At 58.3% G+C, this 22,667-nt stretch overlaps 1 protein-coding gene across 2 annotated transcripts; it reads right to left on the bottom strand.

Annotated features, from left to right (window-relative positions):
• Positions 1–7,806: 7,806 nt before the first annotated feature.
• SLC16A1 (solute carrier family 16 member 1) lies at positions 7,807–22,294 on the bottom strand. Of its 2 annotated transcripts, none has more exons than XM_050911201.1 (5): positions 22,275–22,294; positions 13,444–13,701; positions 10,149–10,292; positions 8,737–9,600; positions 7,807–8,423 (listed from the first exon to the last, which is right to left on the bottom strand). In XM_050911201.1, exons 2-5 carry the CDS (start codon positions 13,658–13,660, stop codon positions 8,146–8,148), a joined length of 1,503 nt encoding a protein of 500 aa, XP_050767158.1. In that variant the 5' UTR covers positions 13,661–13,701; positions 22,275–22,294; the 3' UTR covers positions 7,807–8,145. The 2 variants fall into 2 exon arrangements, with proteins under 2 accessions (XP_050767158.1, XP_050767159.1); XM_050911202.1 differs by lacking the exon at positions 22,275–22,294 and adding an exon at positions 21,692–21,708.
• Positions 22,295–22,667: the final 373 nt, after the last annotated feature.

Below are 22,667 nucleotides of genomic sequence, written 5' to 3'. Positions count from 1 at the left end.
GACTGCGGCCAGATGTGGCTTTTCCCCCTTTAGCTTTGCAGAGGGACAGAAGCGGTTTGGGATGGGGCCCAGCGCCAGGCCGGGGTTCGTGCTGGGACATGGTGCTGTGATTGGCTTCTCAGCCACTTCCTAAGCTTGGGACTGACCTGATGTAGTAGCAGAAATTGTTCTGGGTGAGACCAAGTGTTTTATTTTCAAATGTTACTAATGTATTAGTCCCTCACTGCTCTGCTCTCTGGCCCTGGTCCCGGCCCCAGCCCAAAGCCCCATCACCAGCTGCGATGCCCTGCACAGCCCAGCAAGGGATTCCCCCGGCCTCGCAGGGAGCCCAGCACTGCTCTCGGCTCTGCCCAGGCCACACTCCTGCTGGCAAACAGTTCCAAAGCCTGCTGGGTGCCCCTCGGGCTGCTCCAGCCACCCTGCTGCCCTGCCGCCCTGCCACGGGTACCAGTGCCAGGCTGCATGTACGTGCCGGGCAGAGCTGGGGCCCCGAAGCTGGGGATGGCTGGCGATGCTCCTGCAGCACCCGCTGACAGTGCAGGACCGAGCTCTCCGCCGGCAGCTTCCCCTCCTGCCCCGGTGCGCTGGGGTGGATTAAGGGATTAACCTCCAGGATGTCTCTGGGAAGGGGATAATCACCAGCCCGTTTGCTGCAGTCTCAGTTGAAAGCTGGGTAAATCTGCTCCCTCCATGCAGATAAAAGCAATGAAGATATCAGAGATGTGACACACCGCAGTGTGGGACTTGACTTTTCATTACTGAGTCATCCGACTGCAGGATTGATTCCATTTTCACACAGTTTATTGCAGTTCAAAGCCTGGTTAGCTTTACCGTTTCATTGTCTGCGGGCTGCGGGTGCTCCTGAGACACACATCAAAGGCAGGGGAGCGCCGGAGGGGTCAGCGGGGGGCTCGGGCTCCGCGCCCGCGCGCGGGAGCAGCTCGGGCTCTTGGCCGAGGAGCCGCCGTGACACCGCTCTGCTCCCCCGTGGCTCGGCCGCCCCACGCCAGCGGCAGGGGCCGGGGCGGAGGGGAGGTGGGAGACCAGCACTGCTGGAGGAGGGATGCAGCTCACTGCCTGATGGGGCGGAGATGAAAACGAGACACTGATCTGTAATTGCAAACAATTAAATTCACAAAAACAGGCTCATTCTTATGCACAACATGCAGCCTCTAATTAAATTTTAAACATGTTTCATTTTCTGTCTTTTCCCCCCTAATTTTCCATAGAAGGTAATTAGCTATCTTTTTTTCTGTGGGTATGTAATTAATTAATACTTTGTTAATCATGGCCAGGATCATACTGTTTTGATTTACTCAGTGTTAATCTTTTCCCAGTGCAATTACTCCCAGCTCTCATGCCCAGAGTCACAGGTGCAGGCAGGCTGGGTTAACCCGGCACAGCCCTGCCTGCGCCCCTGCCTGCACCCCGGCCCGCAGCCCCCGGCCCCCCAGGATGCTCGTGGCTCGTGGGCTGTGGGGCTTGGTGGGGACGCAGGGTGCGGGTGTGGGTGCTGCTGGGGGAGTGGGGCCAGGGGGTGGGGGGGTGGTTGCCACGAGAGGGTGCTCATGCAGCTGGATCCAACACCAGACTGCCTGCACAGCACTGTGCACGGCGAGGCAAGGGCGTCCCAGCAGCCTCCTGCCTGCAAGCCGCTCCTGCCCGCAAGCTGCCTCCTGCCTGCACGCCTTGCAGCAGCCCATGGCCCCACAAAGGCCACCTCCCTGCAGCGATTTGGCCGGCGGGTTTGTCCCTTCCTTGGGCTGGCTCCCGCCTGCCCGGCAGCGTTGCAGCGTGGTGTGGGAGCCCGTCTGGCCCCTGCCCAGAGCACCGGCTGCCCGATGCCTCCGTGAGACCCGCACGGCACTGGCCCCAGCCCCACAGCCCCATCCCTCTGCTCTGGGGCCAACGGACCCACCCTGGCCCCTACCCCCCCACTCCCACCACACGTGGGGATGGTTCATGCCCGCTGCAGCACTGACACTTCACCAGTTCTCACGGAAGAAGTGTTTCTCCCAGTCCCCAGGGCCATGTCCTGAAATGGGCACATCTTGGCACTGTGCAACATCCATGGTACAGGAAGCACGGCTGGCAGCAGGCCTGGCTTGGAGCTCCTGGACGAGCAGGGGTTTGTGCTGCGCCATGCTGGGACCAAGCCTTTGCCCTTGCCGTGGCAGACGGTGGTCCCGAGGCAGCCAAGCCCCGAGCCAGCCCCAGTGCGGGTCACCGATGCTTTGCCCCAGCCCTAATTCTACCAGCGACTGGCAGCTCTGGCTGTAAATCTTGGTGGATGGCTCTGCAAGCCACCAGCACAGCCCCTTCTCATGATTAATAGTAATAATTAAATTCATATCAAGCCACATAGAAACGTCACAGGGCAGCATGGCAATAAAAGCCGCTGTTGAGATGCTGACAGCCCAAGAGGGATGAGCAGGCGATGCACTGTGGCCCCAAGAGGCTCTGCTGATTTACAGCAGGGTAAATCAGCTCGTCCCCGTGCACCCGGGGAAGCCGCCAGCCTCGTGGCTCCCTCCTGCCAGGCCCGGTGGCATCCAGGGTGGCCACGAGTATCTCCTCCTCCCCCCGCTGCACAGCGGGGTGCAGGACGGGCAGGGTGGTGGGCACAGCTCCGGGTACAGACGGGCATTTGGCCAAGGCACTGGCCCCGGCGGCTGCGGGCACCTCCTCGCTGCCAGCATAGCAGCCATCAGCCAGCACCACAGAAAGCCTGGGGTGCTCAGGACGTGTCCAGGCCCATCGTGGGGCCAGTGCAGGCTCTTCCCACTGTGCACAGTCACGGCACGCAGTGCAGACAGGACCAGCCTGCCCACTGTGTGCCTCCAGCCAGCTTTTTGCACAAACACCTCCTTTGCCTTGTTGGCCCGGAGCCACCCCGAGCACGCTGTGGGCACCCCAACCGCAGAGTCCCAGCCCCTGCCCCGGCAGCACCGCGTGCCCCTGGACCTTGGGGCTATTCTCCAAGGCTGCACCTGAGTAACACGAGGACACCACAATTTGCATGAAGCAGAGCAAAGGTCTCGGGTCCACCCAGGGAAAAAGCCCGGGCAAAGTGCAGCAGTGATTGTCCTTGGCAGTGTTTGCAGTGAACACAGCCCGTCCACCCCACGGGAGCCACCCTGGGGCGTGCGCTGTGCCCTGCAGTCACCATGCAGCAGTGGAGCATCGCTCACCTCCCCCATAATGGCTCCATGACATCAGCAAAGGGCTCTCATTAACAGAATATAATGTGCAGTGAAAATAATTGATGATCATCTTGTAGCAATTGATTATCTGTCTCCCATAATGCTCATACGTTAAGGGGCTGTTGCTTTTCCCTGCACAGTCCAGACCAGACAGCGAAAGCTGAGCACACAGCCATGGCCGTGGCAGTCTGCTCAGTCCTGCCCATCTCCCCCCGTGCTGCAGGCAGGGCTGTCCAACCTCAGGGCTGAACCGGGGCGCTCATTGTGTGAGTGCAGGCAGGCAGAGAGCACTCTGCCTGTGCCGGGACACAAGCCCGGAGCCAGCCCTGTCCCGCAGGCAGCCAGAGGAGGAAGAGGAGGAGGAGGAAGGCTTCCCTGAGGGCCATGAGCTCCTCCTGTGAGTTCCTCCTGCTCCTCAGCTGCAAGCTGGGGGGTTTGGGTGATGCTGGAGGAAGCGTCTCTGCAGCCACGGTTCATCTCAAAGCCTCCGTAGGAGTGGAGGTGGGCACTGCGGGGCTGTGGTCATTCCCACACACCCACCGGCGGCAAGAAGGTGGCAGCCGGCAGCGGCCACGTGGACGGCACTGGCCACCCCGCCACTTCTCCTTGCCCCTGTCCCAGCCAGGGCGGGCACCCGCTGCCTCCTGCCCAGGCTGTGGGACAGACTGGCCCTTCCCCGCAGCTGCCCTCCCTTCCCCGGCACGGAGCTCGCCTCAGCATTGCCCAGGCCAGCACCTTCACGGGCGGCTGGGAACGGCAGCGGTTGTTTGCAGAGCAGCAGCTCCGACCGCTCGGCCAGAGCCGCACACTCAGCAGAACCCAAATCTCCCGAAAAAACTGAATAAACTCCCTGGGTGGAGAGGGAGCCGGGCAGGGACCCAGATCCCCTCCTCATGCTTGTCACATGAATGAGCTCTGCAGCCGGGCCCCCCCTCTCACTGGGAATGGGATTGTGCCGCATTTTGGGGAGGATTAGGCCATTTCAGGAGGCCGGAAGCGTCTGTGCATGCGGGGCTCCACATCCCCCAAATCCCCTAAAACAGGGAAGAAGGGAAGGAAGGAGGGCAGCCTGCAGCCTGCGTCTGCCTGGCTCGCCCCAGCTCCCACCGGCAGCACCGCCGCACCATCAGCCAGCCGGGGCTGCCGCCGGCGGTCAGCAGCTGGCAGCGGCTCCCAGCCGGTGGCTGGAGCGGCCGCCCGCTCCTCTGGGAGCCCCCGAGCCCCCCCCGGCCGCTGCCGAGCATTTCTGGCCAGCGACCTCAGATGTTTGGGAAAACAAACTGCACGGGAATTAGCTCCCAAGTATTTCCTCAATTCTGCCTGCTATGAAGAGAATTTTATTTTGCTACCCCCCAGGAGGAAGGAAGGCGCCCTGGCAGAGCGCGCAAAGGAAATCTGTGCAACAACTCGGGGCTGGCTTCACAGCGCTGCTATCAGCAGGGGCTGGCCGGCAACGCCTGCACTGCTCGCCCGCTCCCACCAGCGCCTCTTGGCCTGGGGAGCGGGGAAGCACCCACGTCCCCATGGGCTTTCTGTGGCCCTCTGCAGAGGTATCGTCTCAGCAGTTCCCAGCCTGCTCCGATTAAGCAGTCCCATGGGTTCAGCCCGCAGGGAGGAAGGAGCAGCACCTCCGTGAAGGCACCAAGGGCTGGTTTGAGCATCCACCACCCACTCACCCACCACCATGGCAAAAGCCAGGGCTCCCGCCAGTTACACCACACCCTATGGCTTATTTTAGCTCCTGTTCCACGCGTAGGTAACCATGAGAGGCTCTGGGAGCCGAGCACCGCTCTTGTACTTCCCAGCCCTGCAGATACCTTTGCTCACAGAAATAACGTGACTAAATATAGCCCTGCTCCTTCTGCAAGCTGAGCCGTGAGGGAGGAATGGGGCAGAGACACAGCCCCTGCCCGACCAGGCTGCCGTGGGAGGAGAGGCTTGCTGCAGGGTAGAGTCCGCACCCTGCTGCAGTGCCAGCCCTGCCACGGCACGCAGCGAGGGCCGCCATGCTCTGCCCTTACAAGCAGGGCAATTACACAACTTCCAGACTGAGTCACTTCATAGCCTAATACAGGGCAAAAGCAAGTTTCTCCTCCTGAACCCCCCCATACACACCTTCCTCCTTCACCTGCACTTCCACAGCAGTGGATCCTAGCAGCAGTCCCCCAGGAGGTCCCAGAGAGGGCACGGAGCCAAGACAGGGCTGACACCCAGCTCCAGACAGCACAGCGGGGACAGGGCATGGAGGCCACCCTTAGAAAACAACCAAGGATTTACTACTGAAGTGTTCCCAGCCAGCCAAGTCCGAGCAGCAGGAAATTATTTAAACTTCTTTCTCCTTAGAATAGGGGTTGGCGCCCTGCCCTGGCTGCACGAGCCTCTCCCAGTCAGCGCTGGTTACGGTAACGCCTGTGTCAGCTGCGGTGGTACTGCAGCCCGGGGCAGACAGGAGCCCCGCTGCCCGGGGAGGCTGGGCACCAGGGGAGCAGAGGCTGGGGCTGAGCACATCCCGCACTGCAGAGGACGACAGATGCTCCTCTCAACACAGGCATCATCAGTGCTCGGTGGCCATCAGCCACACACCCAGAGCCCCGGCAGTGGAGCCCAGGCTACATCCAAGCCCCCTCCTGCAGCCCCCACCACAGCACCCAAGGTGACCCCATCTGACTGGGAGACTCGGCCCCAGTGGAGACCACCCCACAGGCAGAGAGGAGCAGGCAGGGCTGGCAGCTCATCCATACCTAGAAAAACAGGGACAGGGGCAGCTCCTCGGGGCTGGTTTATCGCGACGTGAACCCGTTACTGCAGCTACAGCAGGCACGCCATTTATGAAAATACAATTACTTGGCTATACAGTATCACAGCTCAGCACTGTACAACAAAATCCTTTTGTACGAAATACTCTGTTGGCTTTATAAAGTTACTCTACAGTACAAAAAAAAAAAACCCTGGCCTGCTTTCTGTGAGATTTAGACCGAAACAAAGCCCAAAGCAGCCCCACAGCCAAGGGAGCGCAAGGAGAGCAGCCACAGTGCAGGGCCTGACCCTGCCAGGGGCTCCAGGGACCCCGGGACAGCTCCATCAGGAAGCCCTTCATTTACCCCTCGTTTGGTTTCAGCCACCATCGGTGCCAGGCCCGCAGTGCCAGGCCCTCAGCTGCCCACAGCAGTGGCCCCGCTCAGCTTGCGGAGGGAGACAGCACAGACAGACAGACAGGATGAGAGTCTGCCCATCACTCATGAAACAGACGTTTAAGTGTGTGTCCATGCCCCTCACAATAAAGAGGTATCTCAAGGCTTTCACAGGCATCCTGTAAAGAAGGGCAAGGGAATAGAAATGTCTCTAAAACCACAGTGCATGGAGACACTTGGCTGTGGCCATCCCAAACCCCAACCAAAGCCAAAGAGGTGGGAAAGGGGCATCTCACCTCGCCGGATGGGGACCAGCTTCCACAGCCAGCAGGACCTGCTCAGTTGGGAGCCTTGGGGTGCTGGAGCGGCAGGGTGGAGGCCCAGGCTCTGCCACAGTCCCACTCACCTCTCCCCAAAACTGACCCTAAATACATGTCATCTGGCACATGAAAGTGTGATTCTAGGAAAGAAGTTCAACGTTTGATGGGTAAATTGTAAAAAAACAAGTTTATTTGAAAAAAAAACTCAGCCTCTTACATCATTTCTGATCAACATTTACTAGAACTTGAGAGCCATTAACCTGCTCCACGTACGTTGAGATATTTTCCAGCACTAAAAAATAAAAAATAAATACGTACAAATCCTTTCCTCCCCCTTACGTGTCCTAGATGTGAGTGGTTAGGCATCCACCGCCTTAAGATCTCAGTTGAACAGAAGCAAGTAAAAGAGGTTTCTCTAAGAGATAAAAGAGCGAAAGCAGAAGGCCTGTCTCAGGGATGTACCATCTCCACCCACCTCACCCGGCCCCTCCGCTCTGCCCAGGGTCAGGCACCCGAAACACCCGTCTGGGTGGGACTGATCAGCGCAGGGATGCTCCGGTGGAAACCCACCCCACGGGGGGATGCGGCAGCACAGCCCCGCGGCAGGACCGAGGCTGGCACCCCGACCCGGCACCGCCAGCCGAGCCCCCACGATCGCACCCGTTTCACATCACCCAGCGTTGGGCTGAGAAGAGGCAGCGCCAGGGCAGAGTCGGGGGGCAGGGGGGGACCCCAACCCTCCCCACGGAAGGCTCGGCTGCAGGGGCCGGACGCACAGGGGCTGCTGCAGCCCCAGAGCAGGCAACACTACCCAACACGAACTGCAGCCGTCCTTCTCCAACCTGAATATCCCGTGAGAGCACAGCTACGAAAGAGGGATTTTAAAGAACTACAGTAGCTAAAGTGTTTTCAAAACATACCTAAAGACCACCTACAGAGCCAGGAGGCACCGGGCACGGGAGCCAAAGACCACCCTGCCCCGTGCCCGGATCTCCCCCTCCGCGGAGGGCCTGCGGTAAGAAGCGTGTGAAGCAGTATTCATCTGGGGCTGGCCCTGAAGCCCATCGTGCTTCAACAAATCCAGTATCCTGCTTTTTATGGCTTTTTAACAACAAAACTCCCCAAAACACATGCATACAACACCCCCCACCCCACCCTGAGCAGAATACAGAGCTAAAGCACGGTTTAGAGTTAAGGCTCATCCAGATTCAGCTAGATATGAAGACTGTAAGGCACATATTAGTACATTCATGTTACTGTTAAAAAGCCAGACTATAAAAAGCCCCCCTGACCCCTGACACACGAGGATACTGCGTGTGTAGCCCTGTTACCTTTGTTGAACACAGATGGAAAGACAATTCAGAGCCTGGTTAAAAATGAACACCTGGTTTAAACACTTCTCACGGCCGCCCAGCGCCAGCGGAGCACTGCCCCAGCCACCGCGCCAGGGCAGCGGCGCTTCCCCGACACTCCGGGATTGAGACCGGTCCCTCACATTTGGCTCTCCTCCTCTTTGACACCATCCTCCGCGCTCTTCTGAGGTGAGGGGGCCACGTCGTTGTTTGCCTCTTTCTGCTTCTCAGCCTCGTCGACGTTGGTCTCCTCCTCCTTCCCTTCGTTCCTCGCCTTCTCCTCCGCCTTCTGCTCCTTTGCCACCAGGCGGTAGTTGATGCCCATCCCGATGAAGAGGTAGATCCCAGAGACGATGAGGATGACCCCGCAGGCCCAGTACGTGTACTTGTAGTCCCCATACATGTCGTTGAGCTTCCCTGAGGGACAGAGAGGGGACAGCTTAGCAAGATACCCCCAGAATACCAGGTTGTGGAGATGTTCCCAAGAGCAGCCCAAGCCCACTACCCTCAGCTTCAGGCCTTTATTCCTCCCTGCTCCCCCACCCTGTGCGAGGGGCTCAGCCCCCACTTCCTCGGCCATCCCTCAGACGCTGGGGCAGCCTCAGGGCCGGTGCTTGCCCCCCTCGCCCCTGCCCCGGTGCTGAGGGCTGCCCACAGCTCAGGGGGACCTGCCACCGCTCGGTGAGGCCAGGCAGGACAGGCAGAGCTCCCCGGGCACAGCACGCCCTACCTAGCAGAGGGGGTCCCAGAAGCACGGGGCAGCACTCCACGATGGTCACCAGGCCGACGGCACTGGAGAACCGCTGCGCTCCCACCAGGTCCATCAGGGTCTCAAACAGGACTGAGCTCAGCCAGCCGAAGGCAAAGCCGAAGAAGCCGGCATAAATGCAGAAGCCGGCATAGCTGGTGGACATGGGGGCCAAGAGATGGCACACCCCATTGTAAATCACAGAGATGGCAAAGAAATACTGGACTCTGGGTCTGATCCACTTGGTGTTTGCCACCAGTCCCATGGAAGGTCTGGCCACCATGTCTACGAAGGCCAGGATGGAGAGCAGGAAGGCTGCAGACTCGTTAGCAATCTTCTTGCTCTTCGCATAATTGCTGAGGAAGACCAAGGGAGTGAACAGCCCGAAGAACATGATCACGTTGCCTGACAGATAGAGCAGGAAGCCCCTGTGCGTGAACAGGGACAGGTCCAAGAACTTGTTGATCGTCTGGAAAAACGTGCTCTTCTGTTTCTTGGTCTTCCCGCCGATGAGGTCTGTGCTGGTGTCACCGTCGTCCTTTTTCACCGCCTTCCCAGCCTCCTGCAGCACCTCCTTAGTGGCCTCTTTCTTCAGCTGATCCGGCTTGGGGCCTATGGGCCGCATCAGGGATCCGGCAACGCAGCAGTTCAGCAAGAGACCGCCGAGGATGAGGAAGCTGCCACGCCAGCCAAAGATGCCGAAGAAGAGCTGGTTCACGGGCGCCAGGGTGGAGAGGAACACGGGGCTGCCCGCCATTGCCAGGCCGTTAGCCAGCGGACGCTTCTTGAAGAAGTACTTGCCGATCATGGTTAAGGCTGGGTTCAAGTTAAACGCGAGTCCAAGGCCTGAAGGAGAGGAGAGACAAGGGGCTCAGAGCTCGACCACCCCCACGAGCCAGCAGCACCGGCAGAAGGGCTGGTGGGACGAGCAGGAGAGCAGGGTTTCAGTTCTGGGGGTATCACAGCTCCGTTTCGGCTGTATGAACTCCCCAACTGCACGAGCAGCAGTCGGCAGCGGGGGCCGAGTTGGGAAGAGGTGCCAGGGCAGCAGCGATGCTGCACGCAGGAACTCGGGAGCGGGAAGGGGAGAACCGCCCCGGCTCGTGACAAACCTTACATCGACTGGCAGGGCACAACCCTAGCCCCGGGCAGGAACAACGGATGCTCTCTATCCTCAGTACCAAATACTAGTCCCACGTACAGTCACTAGTACGGTCTCCCCACATTACATCACCGGGGCCATCTCTTATTAGAGTATGTAACAGGAATCAGGATTTATGCAATGATGCATGATATTATTCCCTAATAATTACTGGGTTTAAGTTGCTCCTCTTGCTGCCTCAGGAGAGGCCTTACCTCCGTTGCAGCCCCGTTAGGGCAGAGCCATCACTTACCCCCTACGACCCCAACGCAGAAGTAGAGCTCCTCCACCGTGTTGCAGAAAGAGGCTGCAATCAACCCGCACCCAGAGAGGCAGCCGCCAGCGATCATGATGGGCCGGCTGCCGTATTTGTTCACCAGGATGCTGCTGATGGGACCTAGGGAGTAGAAGAAGATACGCCCAGAGATGAGTTATCTGCACGAGAGACAAGACGGATGCATGCAATCACACTGGAGGTTTATTGCCCCAGACTTCTAGCTTTCGCACACAGTGACACTTCACCCAGCGAGGGAATTGGGGTAAGGGGAAAGGACAGGAGGTTCGGAGGCAGCTGGAGATAAAAGAGTGAGATTTGGCTAGAGCACAGAAAGCTGAGTCTTCTCTGAGCAAGCTACCTTCTGTGGGCTAAACCAGGAGCTGCCTGGGCACCAGCTGCCCCCAGGGACAGGGGTTTGGGACAGGGTGAAGCCACAGTGCTCTGCTCTGGGCGGGGGCTCTGCCCTGCCCATGGCCACCCGCCCACCACAGGCTGGGATCTCAGCAGCAAAGCAACTGCACAGCAACTGCCCGTCTCATCAAGACCAGACAAAGCTGTGAAGAAATGGCTTCAGTGGGTGCAAGGGAAGCTCCCCGAGGGCTCGTGGGAGGAGCGGCACCGTGCTGCCCTGGGGAGAAGGGGTGCTTCTGTTTTCACTGCTACCCCTAAGGCAGGAAGAGCCCAATTGCTTTGCACACTCGTCTTTTAAGTGCTTCATTATCAGGAGCTTTAATCCAAAGCAAACAGCGATTAGATACTGCAAAGCATGCTCTACAGATACTAAAATGTATTTAAATAAACTGAATGAACATCTATTGAATATTAACAGACCTAGTTTTGCCATTAACAGATAGCAAGGTTGTCAACATGTTATTCATGGGTCCTCAGACTCTACTTGACCTTTTTGCCCAGTTTAAACAGAGCCTGGAGAAGGTTACAGAAGCCCTGCTGCCGCAGAGGCTGCCCCCAGCCCCGTGGCATCCCACTCTCTGCAGCCAGCGTGGTGCCTACACGCCAGCCAGAGCAGCCTGTGCCACTGGCAGTCATGAAGGGGCCATGGCCCCGGTCCCATGAGAGGCGGCAGCAGCAGCACCCGGGGGCTGCCACATCACCCCAAGCCCCACACACTTCCCTGCAGAGTGCTCAGTGCTTTGCAAAACCTGTACCTTGAACTCAGCAAATGTGATGCCCCTGGACAGAGTCTAAAGGCAGCAGCAGCCTTTCCTCCGGGAAATCCAGCCCGGAGCGGCAGGCTCCAAGGGCAGCTACCAGGAAGCCGCCCGGCTGGGCAGCATCATGTACCCTGGCGGCAATTCCCACCCCCACCCCCTTTTTTTTTTTTTTAATTAAAAAAGAAAAGAATTCACACCCACTCCTATCTTATAGATTCGCATGAAGCATTTCTGACCAAATGTTAGCTGATCTATTTCGATTACTCATGCTGTGAAAAAAGTGTAAGTAACAGAACCAGAGTCCTCCCTAATCCTAATGTGGAGCTCAGAAAGGGGCATTTGAGATCATCGCATCCCCACACCCTGATGGTGACTGCACAGGGCGGCTGCGTGGGGCTGCAGGACGTGCTGCTCTACCACCCCCAGCCCTGCCTGGTACAGGAGCTACCCCAACTCTGCAAGATACCATCAGCCCAGGACGTTTTGCCAGAGCATGAGCTACTTTTTTTGCCTCCAAGCAAGCGTGCAGTTCCCACAGGAAAGTGCCCTGGACAACAAGGAGAATACGATGCACACTGCGACCGCTCCAGCGCAATTCAGACCCTGCAAAGGGTCTGGGCTCAGGCTGCAGGAGCCCTGGAACGAGCAAGTGGGGCAGCGGCATGATCCCGTGCTCCGGCAGCCCAGGGATGCACCTGGGCAGGTCTGGGGTACCTTCGGCATCCCTGCCACCAGCTTACAGGCAAGCAGTTCAAGACCAACAAGCTGCTGGGATTTAATGGCAACAGTTCAAGGGGAGTGGGAGAGATTGTCAGTGTGGAGGGAGGGGGACAGGGGGACGACCCCAAGACTGGAGGAGGGAGCTCTCACCCCAGCTGCCGGGCAGCTCCAGGCAGAGCCACGCCTGGGGTGCCCAGAGGAACCAGCTCTGAGCTATTAAGAGAGGAGGAATGGCCCAGATTGAGTCTCATTAAGGCAGTTACACGGTTTACAAGCTTGTTATAACATCGGAGCAGGGAAATGTGCTGGTCGCTTCGCTAGCTGAGCGAGGACAAAGCAGAGCCTGTTCCCCCAAAGGAAAAGCCTCGTGCTTAGCCAGGCGCTGACGTCAGCTCCTTTTGATGCACAAATGCAACGAGGACGCGGGCAGTTTGCCAGCTGGGGATGGCAGTGGTACAAGCTCCGATTTGCCTCTGAAGTGGACACAACAGCAGGCTCCCAATAAGAGTTTCTTTCAGCCAACCGACCCACTGCAAAGCCGCGTTTGCAGGCGGGTATGAGACACCAGGGTTTGGAGACCGGCAAGGCGAGGGCTGGGAGTGCATCACCCCGTGGGGAGCGCTCTGCCTGCTCCTCACCGGTTAAAAACAGCATAAAGCACACAGCTTGGGGATTAAAAGACTCCAACAAGCAGTTTCTGAAGGATAGGGGAGGGGAGCTGCTTCAGTTCAAGTAGTTTTGCTTTATTCTGCTCATGTCTCTGTACTTCCAGTGCACGCTACCACCCTCAAACAGCACAAGCTGCCTACAGCGCTGCTCGGCACCAGCGAGGAAGAACAGGCAGCGCCAGGTTTCAGTGCACTCCAGAGCACAACTGAGCCATCGGAGCTGACCAGAAACTGAGGACAGATCTGTTTGCTGGATTAAAAAAAAATTTAAAAAAAAAAAAAAAAAAAAAAAATCGATGTCTTATCTAAAAGAGACCCCGTGCACAGGGCTCCTATGCATGGCACAGCAGCTCCCCTGGCCTTCGGACGGGTGCTGGAAGCAGACACAGTGTCCGCACAGCGCACTGTAACAAGGACAAGGGCAGAATTAGACAAGTTGTAATTCCCCGGAAAGATTTTACTTACAGCTTTGCACAGGAGGACGGATTAACCCGGTTTTCGCATCCTGGGCATTAAATAGAGCTTTTTGAGCAACCTCTTTCAAGCAAACTCGCTAAGGGAAGTTTTGCTTTCGCATGAGGAGAGAATTCCAACTTTTAGCAAAGTTTTGGTTGTCATCACGACAGCAAGGTGCGAATCATCAGACCCAGCAGAGCCGCATCCTGTACTGCAACGCACGAGCACGTGTACCGCTGCCTCCAGTCCACTTACCTCCTGCATACATAACAGCCAGCATGATGGAGGAGATCCATGAGACTTTGCTGCTGGATGCATTGAAGATGACCTCAATCTCTTTGAAGAACACTGTGATGGATTTGGGGAAGGCATAGGAAAACCCAATGGAGATGAAGGCTCCGATGACCACGGCCCATCCCCATCCTCCTTCAGGAGGAGTGTATCCCACAGGGCCTCCGATGGCCGGTGGCATCTTGAACCAAGTTGGCGATGACTCAGTTGGGGTTCAAAGATCTGCAAAGGACAAAGTGTTGCCTCAGCTGAAAGCAGACAGCTGCATCCCCGTCCCCTGGCATGCAACAGCACAGCTCGAGCCCTGTTCCCAAGGCTGGCACAGCACCAGTGCCCTGGACCACCTCCGGCAGAGCTGACCCGAGAGGCGACCACTTGGGGCTTGCCAGCACGCTGGCCTCCTAAGGCTGTCCCAAAACACGTGCTCAGATTGTGGGTGGCCTTTCGGAGCCCTGGCCAGCAGGTATTTGTAAGCAAAAAATTTAAGACATAATACCCTGTCCTAAGCTGAAAAGGGCAGGCAATATCCTGCCGGGGCACGGCGGTGAAGCGGGCAGGGCTACCAGCAGCACAGGGCTGGGCCTGCGGAGGGCTGAGCAGGGCAGCGGCCGGTCTGGTCGAGGCTCGCCTGCCTGGGGCGGAGCCCCTGCAGCTTCTCCAGGAGTGCGATCCCAGCACCGCCCCGGCACACCGCGAAATCTCGGAAAGCCCCGGGCCACCCGTAGCAGGAGCAGCACACCAAGGTTATTAAATGCAGGCACACCAGGGGAAATAAGTCCGCACGCACGAGCCAGGACACCTCCATTTCTGCAAAGAAAGAGCAGGCAGGCACCGCAGCACATCCGCCAGCCCGGCCGGCCCTGAAGGTCACGGGCTGCGGCTAAACTTAGCCTGAGTGGTGACTGGAGAAGGCTCCCACACGCTGCCAGGCTTGGCCCCAGCAGGGCACCCTCGACTCGGCTGCGGCCAAACCCTCCTCCCCTACCAAAAAGGCTACGGCGGGTTTCACGAAAGCACCCAAGCATAAAAACAATTCACCTTAAAAGCTCAAAACCAGAAGGGATTAGAAAACAAAATAAATGGGGAAACATCTTCCAGGCTTGCTGAAGTGTGGAATCCCCTTAGAGAGGCCGAGCAAGGAGAGGCCGATTTGGAGCAATTCAGAGACTGGCAGGGTCAGGCTGCTCATGCATTCCCCGTGCTGCAGCTGCTGCACAGCTGGATCACGCCCTGGAGCTGCGGTTACTCGAAAAACAAGGCTGCTTCAGGCAGCAGAGAGCAGCATAAGCCGTCCCAGGGAGGAAACGCAACCAGAGCAGCTGCTCACAAACATGGTTTACAATATGCAAAGCAACAGGAATCGCTACAGTCCCCAGAACTCCTGTGTGCCCCCGCGGATTTTAGAAGACGCTTTCTGACGCGCCGTGGCCCGGCCCCCCCGCCCACATTAAGCACCATCAGCCAAGGCGGGGACATCGGGTTCCCCTGCCAGAGCCCACCCCTCGCTCTGCAGTTCTCTGCTCTGCTGCTCAGGTTTCCACTTGAAGAAAAAGCCGCCTTCGAGCAGGAGAGCTTTCTCCAGAGCTCGCCTGGGTCACACCAGGCACAGCAACAACTTCAAAGCAGCGTGCTGGCTCAGATAGGTGCAACCTCCTATTTATAGCACGCATCCGTTCAGGCTCACAGCGATTACCATCTCATCCACGGCTGCTGACGTGCCAGCATCTACCTGGCACGTCCCCTCATGCCCTCAGCACACCACACAGTACCGTGGGCACCTGCCTTGTTTTCGCTGGCTCCATGTCACTTCAGCGCACATCCGAGGCCAGGATCCAGGTGTCCCGGCTGAAGCGCAGCTGGTGGCCCCGAGTCACAGGGAGCCCCCGCTCCCACTGGAGGCACAGGCACAAAGCTACCTGATACGGCACCGGGTTTGCCAGAGCCACCCGACACCCGGGTGCGCTCCGGTGATGCCTTGGACTCACATGGGGCAAGAGCAAGCAAAGCACAGGAGGCCAGTTTCTGTAAGCCGCTAAGACTGGTTTAACCCAACTCAGACACCAATTTTTTTTTGCTGGCAGAGTATTTTCCTGCATCCTGGCCAGTGCGACACATGACCATCACGAGCAGATCCGAGCCACCCTTCCGTTCCAACAAAGGAATCATTTACAAGACGCTGCCCCGGGCACGTCCGTGCCTGAACTATGCCCAGGAGCCAAAGGAGCTGATTTCCTCTCTCAGACCCCCGGGGACCGCAGCCACGCTGAGCGGCCCGTTTGACACCGGCCTGAGCCCACACCGGCAGGGTCTGGCTGCAGGCAGGCCTGCCCAGCAGAGCCCGGAGCCAGCACACACCCACGGGCACCAGCCTGGCACCGGCAGTCGGGGAGGAAAGTGCCAGGCTCCGCAGAGGCTCACCACATACCTTTGGCCTCTCGGTATGCGGAGCAGCCCACCTGCCCATCACGCTCTTTCTGACAAGCCGCTATGAACACTGGGTTTTGCTTAACATCACTTCCCCACACAGGCTGCACACTGGAGTTTCCAGCCACCTCTTGCTTGAGTCATACTGAGCTTTCACAGCATTCAGGGAACTTTAAAGCATCATCTAACTACACTGATCTGTCTGAAATGTTTTTAAAAGATGAGACTACCAGGTGCTGGCAATAAAAACTACCAGCAAGGAATACAATCTACTTATTAGCACTAATTAAAGCTACTGGCAATAAAAGCTATCCAAAGCAAAAGCTGGGGGGTGCTGATGAGGTGCTGGGGATTTTTCCCTTTTGCTCCTGAGACAAACACACAGAGGTTTAATTCTTCCACCACTCCCGAGGAGCTCGACTGCACCAAAATTACTGCGGCTTGGTTCACCTATTTGTTCTTTCCCTGCGAGCAGCATTCCTCCTCCTGCGGGTGCTCAGGTGGCATCTCTCTGTAAAATAAAAGACTTTTGGCGGGTTAGACATGACCTCTCTTGCATTGCTGAGGCACAGTGAAAAACCTTGAGCCGAACAAGGTTTGAGACCATGAAGCAAGATTCCCAAAGCCTGACGCCAGAGGGTTTACATGATGAGTTCTGCATGCCACAACATTTTTCTCTGACTCATTGAAAAATCCTTATTAAGAAGACCAGTTTTAGAAAGCTCTTCCTTCAACCGCACTAAGGCTTCTTGCTGATTTCCTCCTTGCCCCCACACAGAAGTAGTTTCAAATGAGAGAGGGAAAAAAAAAAAGCACATGTAAGGCAGCCAGTTCAATTGGAAAGCTTCCCTCCTCTTTGCAAAAAGGAAAAAAAACCACCCAGAACATAGTTATGACATTTACAGCTCTGTTTTGGAAGAGCTGCAACGTGTAAGACGTGTTTGGAAATCAAATTCACAGCTGCCAGGCAGTCAGCTACAGTTTGCCCTATTAGGAAATAAAATAACCATATTTGCAGTAATTAAGACTGATGAGACCAAGTAATGACTGCAAGTATCACATCTGCTCCCCGTAAACGTCTTGACTAATCCGCAGGAATGGGTAGCCTACAGCAACCCTCCTCTGCACAGCAATGGTGAGGGCAGGAATTGAGGCTTCTTGGGCAACAAGGACTGTACCATCTCAAAACAGATCCCACAGAAGACTAAAATCCTTTCCATCTCCTAGGTCCTACGCACAAGCACTGTTATCCCTTCTCCGGAAGGGCCTGGAACAGGAAGATTTCAAGACTTTTAGTTACATAATGCGGCAAATTGCTGTGCTTTTAAAAGCCCCGGATTGGCAGGACTCCAGAGCAGAAAGACAGAGGCTCACATTTATAAAGAGCTGCAAATGCCGCAAAATATTTCTGGGGCAAACCCTTTATGAAAGTGTCCTCGCACCACTCGTTTTCGGGGTCAGAGGAAGAGGAACATCCCCTGCCCACGCAGGGGGCCATGCCCAGGCACCACACACCTCTGCCTCCCCTCACACATCCCTCCAGCTCAAGGCTTTCCTACTCCGGGCACACACTCACCTGGCATTTGCTGCCGTGCGAGCTTGCAAAACCTTTCCCATGGAGCACGGCACTCGGAGCAGCTGGCAGAGCTGAAGCTGGAGAAGGGCAGGCTTCCCTGCTCGGCTGCAGGGCACGCAGCAGAGCCCCAGCTTCTGCTCCTGCAGCCCATCGCCGCCACGGAGCCCGTGCAGGCTGGCAGGGCTGCCCTGTGCCGCCGCAGGCAGAGGCTCACCTGGCACCTCGGCACGCTCCTCCTCGGCAGGCGTGAAGTCCATGACGGCTTGTCCCAGCACTGCTGCAGGCAGGCTGCCTCTGCTCCTGGCCAGCTGCTCCTCCTGCGCTCTCCCGGCTCCAGAGAGGTACACGGCAATGCCTGGAGTGGGATCTCAGCAGCAGCAAGATCCCCAGGGACATCCCTGCTGTACGATGGCCATTTGGGCTCCTCATGCCTTTGGGAGCTGGACCCAGCGAACACCGACACTGAAACACCCAGGCCAGGCAGGACAAGCACAAAGCTGCCCCTTGACAGCAGCACCAGACCCCACTCCCCAAAGGGGCTCCCACCTCGAGCCCCCAGCAGAGGGGAGGGGTGCAGGAGGGGGACACTGCTCCCCGGGAGCCTGGTGAGCACCCGTTCTCACCAGCCCTGTCCTGAAGCATTATCCCAACGAGAGCCTGAAACACATCTACTCCTCGCCGCTCCAGCCTCCCAAACTCAGTTCACAGCAACATGCTCTTTCAGTGCTCAACACACGGTGGGACAGCACGGGGCCATAAACACCCCCGTGGGACATCCGTCCATGTAGGGAGCCAGCAGACCCCGAGCATCCCTTCTGGTCCCTGAAACTAAACCGAGATCTCCTACTGACTGCTGGGGAAATGGAGGTGCTGGCAATCGCGAGCTGTTTACAGCTTTATAGCTTCAAATTTGGCCTTTTCTCTGGCCAGAAGCAAGATGAAATAGAGATTGTTATGAGCTAATGAGACACCACTTTCACCAGTTTTAAGCGGGTTTACAGCATTAAGCATGGAGCCGTAATTCCAGCGAGCGCCCATAGCCGGGGTTTAACCTGGCGGCACATGGCCTACGTGACTCCCCAGCGCCTGCAAGGGCTCTGCACCAAGACAATAGTCAATTGAGGTCCTGCTTCGCCGCAGCGTTTGCTCGCAGGGTGAGGCGAGGTCAGCGGCACGGGCAGGGTTTGCTCAAGGCCGGCAGCCCGCACGGGCGAGCTCAAGGTTTTTGCCAGAAGCGGCTCGGCCCGCTCAGCGCCTCTCCCCACCGGGGACGGCCAGCGCACCCTCAGACGTGCCCCGGTCTGCCAGCCCGGTGAGCTAACCCGGGCACGCAGACAGGCAGACGCCACGGGGCACAGCGGCCACGCTGGCAGCGGCAGCATTGGCAGCTGCCCTCCTCCAGCTCCCAGCTGCACCCCGCCGCCGGCACGAGCCCCAGCCTGCAGAGGCACGGAGCGGCCCACTCACCCCGCCAGCGGCCGGTGCTCCCCGGGCAGGGCCAGAGGCCGTCCCTGGGCACCCGCCACGGGTCTCTCTGGCAGACAGAGCCCCCCCGGCCACCCCAAGGACCCATGGCAGCCGCGGTGCATGGGCTGTGAAAGGCTGCGAGCCGCCTTGAAGCGGGACGTTGCGGTGGTTTGTCAGGAGCTTTGGGAGGGAACAACCAACCAAACAGAAAGACGGGCAGCTGTTTCTGCCTACCAGACAGATACCAGACAAGCTCCCATCCTGGGCTGCCGTGCCCAGTTATTAGCACCAGTGATGCTCAGCCTGTCTGAGCAAGGAGCAAGCACCTTACCGGTAGCAAGAAAGCGTGAAGTCAAGCTTAAGCAAGGTATGGACAAGACCAAGGCAGAAAGCTGGGCTTATTTCTATACCAGAGCCTGGCCGTGGCTCTCCCAGAGCCTGGCCGTGGCCATGGCTCTCCCAGAGCCCTCTGACCCAAAACCCTGCATGCAGACCCAGAGGGGTTTGCAGGCAGGTTACAAGAACATTACGTGAAGCAGCTCTCGTGGGTGTCCCGTGGGCTCACATCGGCTTCAACCCCAGACACAGCACCCGGAGCCCCCTCTCTATTCAGCCCCACGGGAGGGCAGCTCATCCCCGGGCAACAGGGGCTGGCAGCTGCCCACCCTGCGCTCACAGCCCATCTCACTGCCGGTGCTTCACCCCGGGGAGCTGCAGGGCTGCGGAAAGGCTCAGCCTTGCTGGGGAGTTTCACACGCAGGTTTGAAGGGACTCACCCAGAAGGCACAAGCTTAAAAAGCGCGGCCTTTACAGTACAAGGTACCTGCCCTCCAGCTCAGAGGTACTGGGGACGGAGCAAAGGCACTGCTGGTGATCCAGCCCCAGACTCCGCTCATGCCCCCATCTCTAGGAGAAGGGCTTCCCCCAGCCCCCCCAGCCAGCCGAGCCCCCCAGTCTCAGGAGGGGACGGGGGCTCTCAGCCCCTGTGCAGGGTTTCACAGTCCCGCCCCGAGCATAAGCCATGCTCTGCCAGGGAGCAGAGCTGATCCTGCCCACACTAGCGGTGCTCAGGAACACTCCCAGAACATCCCGTGCCCGCCAGGAAATCCTCAGAATGAGAAAAATGTGGTACCAAATAGCATCGGCATTCTTTCATTAGACACCCGCACTGCCAGCCAGGGATGCGGCCACTCCGAGTCTCACGGCAGAGCAGGGTAGTGTGAGGCTGCAAAACCCCAGAAATTCACAGCCACCACAGTCAAACCATAACTGCCACTCTCTTCCCTAAGAGCAAGAGTCTGAGCTGTCTTTGCTCCCAGCCACCGCCATATTATCGCTTCGTTAAAGCCCTCAAACCAGGGCCGAGGCCGTACAAGGATGGAGGTGGGAGACTCTCACCAACGACCCAGCAGCACTGAGGTGAGCGCTGTTTCAGGAATTAGCTACAGCCCCGCGCAAATTTTCTTTGGCTACAGTACAACTACGCTGCAGCGGCTTTAAGGGCACATTTGAAAGTGAGTCATACAGACACTACTGGTGAGAGGTTCCCACTTTCTTAAAGTCACTGTTAAAGGCTGATTCTACAGAAGGAAATAGGAAAAGCGATAAAAGTACAACAATGAGATTAGCACTATAGTGCTCAATGGGATGCAACTCACCTCCCTTAGCCTACGTGCAGCTTTCAACTCGTCATAAAGGATATACGAAATAATAGCGTGCAAGTCACTGGGTATTTTCCACCTTAGCTGCCAGATAAATCAGGCCAATTGTGCGAGAAAGGAGCCGACAGAAAGCACATGCAGCCATTTGCACCTTTTTCAGGAACCACCTCCTGGAAGGGGATGATGCTTGACACCTTCCCCGCGGGGCCAGGACAGGGCACAGGCACCCCTGTGACTTTGGGGCAGGGAGGTTTGCGGTACACTAGCAAAACACTTGTTTGTAGGTAAGAGATCCATCACCCCAGTGATTAATCTAAGATTGAGAAAGCCCCTTTTCACAAAGCCATCGACCAGGAGCTCTGGGGGTTTCTCCATGCCCAGAGCCCGAGTCTGCCCCCCACCCCCAGCACACACCAGCTATTCCGTGCACCGGCCCATTTCTCAGCCCTGCTCCTTTCCTTCTAGACACAGCCAAGAAAACCTCAGAGCAAAGACACCCAGGAGAATCGGCCAGCACTAAATTACCTCACTTAGCATGAAAATAGGATGCTTGTGTACCACAAAAAGGCTTAAGGCTCACAGAAAAGCACAAAACCAGTATCATTAGATTTCAGGTTGCTCATGATGCAACTAAAAAAAACCCATCTTTTTTTTCCTCAGAAGAAACTTAATGCCCAAAAACATCAGTAACCCTTGCGCAAAGCGCCCGACCTCATGGCGCGGGGTGGGAGCCCGGCAGAAGGGGCCGTGCAGCACTCGGGCAATTTGCTGTCCCAGGGAAGGACGCAAATCCCACCTCTCCCACTGCAGCTACAAGTTATCCACAATTTCCTTCTGGTCCTCCCTGTGCCGGCTCATCCCCTTTTCTCAGGTCAGCTTCCAAACCCGCAAGCATTGCTCACCCTTTCGAGACGTATGTGCCCACCCCTCGGCCTGCGGGACCCCGGCCCGAGCCAGGACACCCACCCTGGGTGAAGCACCCCGGCAGCATGTCTGCTGGGGCCCACTCACCCTCCCCAGGAGCCCAGCCGCCACCCGGCCCCGCTCGGCTCCCCGAGCATCTCATCCTGGAGCTACCAAATACCTGCCAAAGCCCACCGGGCTTCAAACAGAGCGGTCCCCGGGCCGCGGCGAGCGCCCAGCCACGGGGCCAGGGAAGCGCTTCGCGGGGGTCGCCGGCTCCAGCCCCTCGCTGCCGAGAGCCAGAGCGCACCGGCCGCCAGCAAGCTCCAACAGCTTCCCGCGGCCGACCCCCGGCGAACACCCGTGGGCGGGAAACACCTCGCGCACGTGGAGGGCCGCCGCGGGACCCGGCGCGTGCAGCTCCCCCCCTCTCCCCCCCCCCATCCCGGGCCCACGCAACACGCGCGTTAGGAAGCGGCTCTGCCGGGGCGGGAGCGCGGTCCTACGGGCTCCCCCCGTGCAGCCGCCTCCCTGCAAACGCCCACCCCAGCAGCAGGTCGGGAAGGACCTGAGCAACTCACCCGCCCAGGGGACTTCGAGCGCCGGGGGTCCGGCTCCCGAGCGCCTGCGGACACCCGAGGGGGGACCCGCACCTCGGTGTGGTCCCCACGCAAGTCGCAGAGGGCTCCAGCAGCGCTCCACACGAACGCTGCCCGGCGGGGAAGGGGAGAGCCCCCTCCCACCCCCGGGTATCGCAGACCCACCGTCACTCGCGGGACACGCTTCCCACGCGGCTCCCGGGGACCTCGGCCGGAGCAGCCTCCCCGGAGCTCCCCGTCTCTTATCGGGTGTCAGACACTCGGGTTAATCACCTCTTCCCCCTGCACCCCACCGCTGTCGGGCACCCCCAAGAAGGTGCGGATGGAACCTCCCGCGCAGCGCCCTAAAAACAAGCCAGCCGTGCCTCCGGCGGCGAGCGGGCGAGAGCGGCCGGGCCAGCCGAGCCCCCGCCGGGGACAAGACTCCCCACGGCAGAGGGGCGAGGAACCCCGGGGGGAGGGCAACCCCCCGGCCCTGAAGCCACCCGGGACCCCCGAGGCCCCCGGCCGAGCGCCCCCCCCCCCCCGGCTCCGCCGACGGAGGTCACCGGGACAAGG

This window comes from Gymnogyps californianus, chromosome 27 (assembly GCF_018139145.2).
Source record: "Gymnogyps californianus isolate 813 chromosome 27, ASM1813914v2, whole genome shotgun sequence".
In the NCBI taxonomy this organism is placed as follows: Eukaryota; Metazoa; Chordata; class Aves; order Accipitriformes; family Cathartidae; genus Gymnogyps; species Gymnogyps californianus.
Note: the sequence above shows the minus strand (reverse complement) of the source record. Positions and strands in the feature narration are given on the sequence as shown.

Excerpts from the sequence above, each read along its gene's own strand:
- SLC16A1 (XM_050911201.1), bottom strand. The coding sequence starts at position 13,660 with ATGCCACCGGCCATCGGAGGCCCTGTGGGATACACTCCTCCTGAAGGA. Across the intron at positions 10,293-13,443 it reads GGCTGTTATGTATGCAGGAG|GTCCCATCAGCAGCATCCTG; the intron begins GTAAGTGGACTG and ends TCTACTCCCTAG. Across the intron at positions 8,424-8,736 it reads TCTGGGACCCCCTCTGCTAG|GGAAGCTCAACGACATGTAT; the intron begins GTAGGGCGTGCT and ends TCTGTCCCTCAG.